The sequence below is a fragment of the Mandrillus leucophaeus genome, unplaced genomic scaffold, assembly GCF_000951045.1.
Source record: "Mandrillus leucophaeus isolate KB7577 unplaced genomic scaffold, Mleu.le_1.0 Scaffold44, whole genome shotgun sequence".
NCBI classification, from domain to species: domain Eukaryota; kingdom Metazoa; phylum Chordata; class Mammalia; order Primates; family Cercopithecidae; genus Mandrillus; species Mandrillus leucophaeus.
Genome location: NW_012104698.1, coordinates 962,924 through 970,929, shown reverse-complemented (window position 1 = coordinate 970,929; position 8,006 = coordinate 962,924). Strand labels below are relative to the sequence as shown.

Genomic DNA, 8,006 nt, shown 5'->3' with positions numbered 1-8,006 from the left:
TTGGAAACGAATACCTACATATTCCTGACACAAGGCCCCCGAGGAATTTCTTTTTTTTAGGAAGTAGGAAAAAACGGTAGCAGACTTAGGGTTGACTTTAAATATAAAGCTATGTGTGAAAAGAATGATGCCAAAAGTTAAATAATACGCTTTTCTCGCTCTATGAATGGTTTCTGGGGCCCTGGCTATATATAAATGCTGTGGTAGTAATGGAAATCTCATCTTCCTAGGACACAGCACCTCCTACAGAGAATGTACCTCCTATTTATGTGTACCACACAAGCAAAAGAGCATCTGCTAAAACATGGATTTATTTGTGCATTACTGTCAAATATGATCAAAGACAAAATTCTGATAGCTTTGATGATTATCTGTAGTACTAGTGACAGAGTACTTGTACAGAACATATTCATGTACAAAGTCCATCATTTATTTAGCACTAAAATCAAATTATAAAAACATCAATTCCATCTTAAAATAGGCATTTTAAAAGCATTGCTGTGGTTCTAAGTTTGCATCAAGACAATCTAAGTTTGCATCTACACAATCTGGATACCCAAATCCCTCTATAATTTCCAATGACAAAGACAATTTTTGCTAGTTGTGGAGTGTCAGAGGGGAAGCAGTGAAGCCCTGCGAACGGTCTAATGGGTCCAGGTAATGCTGTTTCTTTCTCAACTTGAGGTTGCATCCTTGATCTTCAGGAAAAGAGATTTGTGCTTGCTTAACCAGGTTCCAGTAAATGGTCCGGGATCTTCTATGCAATAAGGTTGCAACATTTACTGAAGAGGAAAGAAAAGCACAATGGAGCCTTCTTGCTCTCTTACACTTGCAATGTTAGGTTTCGAAAACAGGGCCCTTCGCAGTCAGCAACCAAGTCCTGACTTCTGGATGTAATGCAGGCTGGTTAACACCCCTTAATAACTACTTTGCAATTCCAAATGACTCCCTGACAGCTTTTCTAGACAGGGAGTGGAAGAAGTGTGCGGGTGCTCTTAGGCTCTCTGAGGCAAAAAAATAAGCTGTTTAACCATTTCCCTTCCGGGCTGACTGCTGAGTTACGCAGATTCCAGTTCATTAAGCCCTGAGTATAGAGTATGAGGCCAGTATCTTTTCTTTAGTAAAAGCCATGCTATTCGTCTGCCTTTCTCTTTTCCTCCTTTATCTGGGTGACTGTTTTTGGAAACTGGGGTAACTCCCTGCAGGCAGGCAGCAGGAGATATTTAGTCAGGCCAGCATGGTGGGGTACATGAGGAAGATGAGGCAAATAAGATCGAGAGAACATTTTGTGACCAGGCGAAGATGACCCAGTTTGTACCTGTGCTTTGTGGCTAGTGAAACTGTACATCTGGAGCTGTCCAAACTCCCACACACAAGGAATCCCAGTCTCAACTCTACTGTGATATATTATATGGCAGTGATTCTTATTTAGGAAGGACTTTGATTTCTCCTTGGCCGTGGGTTTTTGGGTTAAACGGCCTGGGCTGTGGGTCAGCAGGGTGGGACGGTCCTGGAAGACTCACAGAGCCAGAGACACCCACATCCTCCAGCATGTCCAGTTCCCTATAATTCCCTATGGCCACAGGAAATAAGCCACGAAATGGGACAAGATTCTGGTTCTGTACAAGGTCAGCCAGCTCCTATCAAGGACACATGGAGGGATACGTCTACAAGGAGCCGTGCTGTGTTCTACGGCCTTCAGTCTTCCATATCAGTGAATTTTCTCTTCTTGTAATTCTGAACGAGGTTGGAAGCTGTGATCTGAGAAGCCTGCCCCTTCTCCCAACACTGAAAGTCATTCAGTCCTTTCTGCCCTGTTTGAAATAAGCCCCTCTCCATCTCGTCTAGCCTGGCTACCAGGGCTGAAGTGTCTTCGTTGTAAGCATTCTGTGAGGAGTCCATGATGCGGCGAAAACGTCCAATAAAAGTCTGGAAAACAAGGGAGTATGAGAAGTCAGGGTTGACCTCACACCCCACAAAGTCATATCCATTTTTATCTCAGAACATTTAAATGGCATGAAAAGAAAGAATGATGTGTAGGACTCAGAAGGAGGTCTGAATTCCCTCTAGCACCCAAGTAAGTTATTGCACATTGCCAAGCCTCGATTTCCTCATCTGTGAAGTGGATTGTTATGAAAATCCAGTAAGTTGTTAAGAAACCAATGAATACATGTAAAGCACCTAGCAAATGGCTAGCACACAGCCAGCTTCCTGAGAAACTTTTGTCACTATTAGCATTATCATTATTAGCATTGTCATTAGTCATTAGTAGCAAATGCTTCTGTCCCAAGAGACAGAAATGATGGTTTCTTCTAACAGTAACAGAATAAAAAAAATTATGAAAAATTAAAATAAGGTTATACCATAAAGGATGGGAACAGATGTATAACATTGTTTTGTCTTGGAAAAGTAGTAACAATATGAGTTATTTTTTATTACACGGTGTTACATAGTTTTACCACAACTCTATAATTTTGGCACTATTATCATCTCCATCAATTCTTACAGGTGAATTGATGTCTAGAGAGGTCAAGTAGCTTGACCAAGTCATATTGCTAGTTCATGGCAGGGCCAAGCCCTAACCCCAGAACAAAGGAAGGAAACAAATAACCCAATAACTCTTGTATTTCCAACAGGAACCCTCAGGCCAGGCCTGGAACTGTGTATCTAAGTGCCTGTCATCTGTAATGCACCATCACCCTTTTTTGGTCTTTTTTCTTTTTAATAGAGATGGGATCTCACTATATTGCCCAGGTTGGTCTTGAACTCCTGGGCTCAGTGATCCTCCCGCCTTGGCCTCCCAAAGTGCTGGGATTACAGGTGTGAGCCAGCACACCTGGCCATCATCACCCTTTTCTCATTTCCTAGAGTTCCTGCTGGCCTCAACTTGTAGCAAGCAAATATAAGTAGTAGCAGACAAGTCATATTAAAACAAAGTGTGTGTGTATGTGTATATATATAATATATAATGGGAAGACAGTGTAACTGTAGGCTGACCTGGAATAATAACAAACTAAATTTACAAGTCATACACTGTCCTGGGTAAAAGTAGTATCTGGGGCTGGCTCCTGAGACAGGTGCAGCACCACAGGTTTTCACACCCATTACTTGCCTGCAGCAGAGACTGGGAAATGTCTGCATTCTCGGGACTGTCAAAATGCAGGAGTTGGGAGCCAAACCCGTAGAAATGGGGCCCCATTTTGTGGAGGTCCACCACATTGGCATCCGCACTGAACACCGTCCTCCAGCCCTCCTGGTAGATCTTGGGGAGTTCCACAGAAAGGATCCGTCGCTTGTTGTCAAAAAGTCCTTTTGCCAGCCACAAGGGGAGTTCAAGCTTGGAACCCTGCAGCATGCATGAATGTAGATTTTAAAAACAGACAAATAACATAGGAAATGTGTGTGACGGAAAGGAAATACACATCACCTGAGCAATACTGCCTTTTCTCTCTGGGGGAGTGGCCGTCAAGCACAGAAGACCTGATTGTGACTTGAAGCAATGAAGTGCGTGGTTATGTGATGATGGAATGGAGAGAGAAAATGGACTTATACAACAAAAACATGGTGGAGAACAAAAATGTAGGATAAGAGAGAGTCTTCTAACTAACACAAATAAAAACTGTCCAATTGTAGACACTTCAGAACTACAGTAAACATTTCCTTTTTCTTTGAATATTCAATATTTATTCTAAATATCCACTTGCCGAGTGCCTGCTATGTGCTAAGCACCCTATTGGGTGCTAGGGGTCAGAAAGAAGTATAGGATCAACCTGAGCTGGGGTGGCAGCCCCTTCCCATCCCACATCACAGCTTCAGAGATGACAGAACACATGTCTCTAGTTTTTAAAGCCTCAACAGAATTAGAAAACAAGATGAGGTGGTCATGACAGACCAGAAATTAACAGTCATAAATCTCCAAAAAATCAAAGGCAAACAACTGGATTGAGTGAAGCAGTAAAAGCCAAACACTCTCACAAGGGAGAACTGTTGCAAAAAGATGGGAACAGCTTTGTGGGAGTGGAAGCAGAGCTTTTGGCAAACTGCACAGGACTAGACAGACCAACATTGAGTTCAAGGCTGCCAGCACCACCAGGACATAAGGGCCTAAGATCTGAGAAAGAAGTGACGGATGTAAGCCCTCTATTTGACACCGAATAGCAGAGAAATTAGGCGCCAACTTTAAGATAAATTTAAAAATCAAATGGAAATTCCAGAACTGAAAAATATAATAATTGAACCTAAGAAGTCGATAGATTAAATCAAATTTAACATGTTTACTGGACTGGATATGGATGAAGAGAGGACTGTAAATGGGAGAAAAGGTCAAGAGAAAATATTCAGACTAAAGCATCTAGAGAAAAAACAGAGAAGAGCCTAAGAGATGTATGAAATAAGGTATAAAAGAAAGAAAAACTTCAACATGCATGTATTTTAATGGGGAGGAGGGAGAGACTGACGCAAAATAAACGTCTGAAGAGATAATAGCTGTACATTATTCAAAATTAAAAAAAGATATCAAACCACAGATTCAAGGAACATTATGAATAACAAGTATTAATAGAATAAATACTAATAAAATCACAACTAGGCATATATTACCTGAATTGTGAGACCAAAGACAGAGAAAATCTTAAAAACAGCTGTAGATGGGAGTGAGGAATACATTGCCTTTACAGAAGGAACATTAAGAGTTAAAGCCAACTTCTTAGCCGGGTGCAGTGGCTCATGCCTGTAATCCCAACACTTTGGGAGGCCGAGGCAGGCAAATCACCTGAGCTCAGGAGTTCATGCCTGACCAGCATGGTGAAACCCTGTTTCTACTAAAAACACAAAAATTAGCCAGGCATAGTGGTGGGCGCCTGTAATCCTAGCTACTTGGGGGGCTGAGGCAGGAGGCTCACTTGAACCTGGGAGGTGGAGGTTGCAGTGAGCCGAGATCATACCATTCCACTCCAGCCTGGGCGACAGAGACTCCATCTCAAAAAAAAGAAAAAAAGCCAACTTCTTAACGGAAACTATGGAAGCCACAAAACAATGGAAATGGATTTTTTTAATGTGCTAAAAGAAAATAACTGCGAGTGTAAAATCTTATACCCAGTGAAAATATTCTTTAAAAGTAAAGGTGAAATAAAGGCATTTCCATAGAGAAAGTATGCAGAAAAAAGTTAATACAGTAGGCCTGAGACTGCTATCTTAGCAAGGCCTGCTTGTAAGGTTGGCCCTTGGTTGGCATCTGGGAACTTGGATTTCAGAAGAGGGATTCTCACCCGTCCCAGAACCAATGAGAGTGTGCCTGAACTGTTTGTGCAAACAATGCGATTCATGTTGAATAACTGCTTTGCCTCTGGAAGTCTGAATTTTGGTCTGTGCTGGACAGAAAGTGCCACATGAACAGCCTCCAATAAAACCCTGGGGACTGAGTCTGTAACAAGCTTCCCTGGTAGACAGTATTTCACACATTTTATCAGAATTCAAATTACTGGAGAATTTAAGTGTGTCCTGTGTGACTCCACTAGGAGAGGACTCTTGGAAGCTTGTGCCCGGTCTCCTCCAGACTTTACTCCATGCAACCTTTCCCTCTGCTGATTTTGCTTTATATCCTTTTGATGTAATAAATCTTAACCATGAGTGTGACTATATGCTGAGTCCTTTGAGTCTCCTTAGTGAATCATGAAATCTGGGTTGGTTCTGGGGATCTGTGACACTGACAGAAACTGAGAATTATCACCAGAAGATCCAGAGTAAGGGAATTCTGAAGAGAGAATGAAAATGATTCCAGAAAGAACTATGGAAATGCAAAAAGAAAAAAAGAGTAATGAAAAGAATATGTAAGTGGATATATAATAATAATAATGTTTTATAGGGTTTTCAATGAGTCAAATTAGAATACATCATGATTAACACAAGTGACAAAATGGGTTTAAGTGTTCTAAGATTCTAGTCATTTCTGTGAAGTGGTGAAAGTAGTAACTTATATAACATTCTTTTTAGTCAAAAATGATTGTGTAATATATTTAAGGTAGCCACTAAAATGAAAGAAGAATAAATAACTAAATAAATGAATAAAAAGGTAAATGAATAGCAAAATAAATTTGATTAATGCAAAAGAAGTCAAGAAAGGATGGAAAAAGAAAGCTAAAACAGATGGGACATAAGAAAAAAGTAGGAAGGTAAAAATGAACACAAATATGTCAATATTAAATTAAATGTAAATGGATTAAATATACCAATTAAAAATCAGCACACTGAATAAAAAACAAAACCCAACTACATGCTGCTTAAAAAGAGACATACCTTAAATATGAAGACACAGAAAAATTTAAAATAGGATGAAAAAATGTCATATAAACACTAATCAAAAGACAGGATCATTACTAGAGATAAAGACAGACATGTGACAACAATAAAAGGGTCATTATATCTACCAGAAAATTAATATTTGTCTAAATTAACAGAAGTAAAAGGATAAACAGACAAATCCATAATCATAGTGAGAAACTTTGACATTTTTTTAATGAATTTTTTTTTTTTTTTAGAGATGGGGTCTTGTTCTGTCACCTAGGCTGGAGTGCAATGGTCTTCTAGGCTCAAATAATCCCCCCGCCTCAGTCTCCTGAGTAGGTGGGACTATCGGCATGTGCCACCACACTCAGCTAATTTTGCAATTTTTAAATTTTTCCTAGAGAGAGGGTCTTGCTATGTTGCCTAGGCTGATCTCAAACTCCGGGCCTCAAGTGATTCTCCCACCTCCACCTCCCAAAGTGCTAGGGTTATAGGCAGGAGCCACTATGCCTGGTCCACATGTTTTTCAGCATAAAAAAAAAAAAAAGAAAAAAAAATCACAAGGATAGAGAATATCTCAACAAAACAATTAACAAATGAGCTAATTCACACATACAGATTAATTATTGGACACCATGACTTCACACAGACGTCTTTTCAAGTTCACACAGAATGTTTAAATTGGTCTTATGCTTTGCCATAGAGCAAGTCTCAGCAACTTTCAAAAGACTGAAATCATACAGACTATGTTTTCTGGCCACAGTGGAATCAAGCTAGAAATAAAAAACAAAAATGGTAAATGACCAAATCTCAAAATGTTTGAAATTAAGCACTAGTCTTCTAAATACCTATGGGTCAAAAAAGAAATCACAATAGAAATTAAACAGTTTTTTAAAATTTTTATTTATTTTTTTGAGACATTATCTTGCTCCATCACCTAGGCTGAAGTGCAGTGGTGTGATCATGGCTCACTGCAGTACTGACCCTCCAAGGCTTAACTGGTCCTCTTGCCTCAGCCTCCTGAGTAGCTGGGACCACAGGTGTGTGCTACCGTGCCTGGCTTTTTTTATTTTTATTTTTTGTAGAGATGGGGACTCACTATGTTACCCAGGCTGGTCTCGAACTCCTGGGCTCAAGTGATCCTCCCGCCTCCACCTCCCAGTGTTGGGTTTATAGGTGTGAGCCACTGCTGGCCTAAAAAGTATTTTTAGTTCATTGATAATGAAAATATAACACATCAAAACTTATGAAATGCAATTAAAGTTGTACTTAAAAGAAATGTATCGCTATGAATGTATAAAAGAAGATTGAAAAATTAATGACCTAAGTTTCCATCTCAAAATGTGGGGGGGTGTGTGTGGGGAAATAATAGAAAATTAAACCCAAATAAAGTAGACGGAAAGAACTAATTAAGACTTAATGATCTAAAATAAAGTACAAAAGAGAAAACTAACAGAGTCCTAAGTTAGTTCTTTTAAAAGAATAAAAAAATTGATAGACTCCTGGCAAGGGTAATCAAGAAAAGGAGAACACAACTTATTGATATTAAAAATAAAAATAAGGGCACCACTGTAATCTTACTGACATTAAAAAGATAGTAAAGGGAATTCTGAACATTGTACTGATATCATTGAAAATTTAGACCAAAAAAAAAAAAAAAAATACAAAAATTAGCTGGGCATGGTGGCAGGTGCCTGTAATCCTAGCTACTTGGGGGGCTGAGG

The 8,006-nt window shown here is 39.5% G+C and overlaps 1 protein-coding gene across 2 annotated transcripts in view; it reads right to left on the bottom strand.

Moving 5' to 3' along the window:
- Positions 1 to 295: 295 nt before the first annotated feature.
- GINS3 (GINS complex subunit 3 (Psf3 homolog)) overlaps positions 296 to 8,006 on the bottom strand; it is an 11,277-nt gene continuing 3,566 nt past the window's right edge. The window contains exons 2-3 of one of the 2 annotated variants that reach the window (XM_011993992.1): positions 3,113 to 3,346; positions 296 to 1,929 (exon numbers count right to left, since the gene is read on the bottom strand). In XM_011993992.1, coding sequence (XP_011849382.1) covers positions 1,699 to 1,929; positions 3,113 to 3,346 — 465 coding nt within the window. In that variant the 3' untranslated portion in view covers positions 296 to 1,698. The remainder of the gene's footprint in view (positions 1,930 to 3,112; positions 3,347 to 8,006) is intronic. The other variant, XM_011993993.1, reaches the window with a different exon arrangement.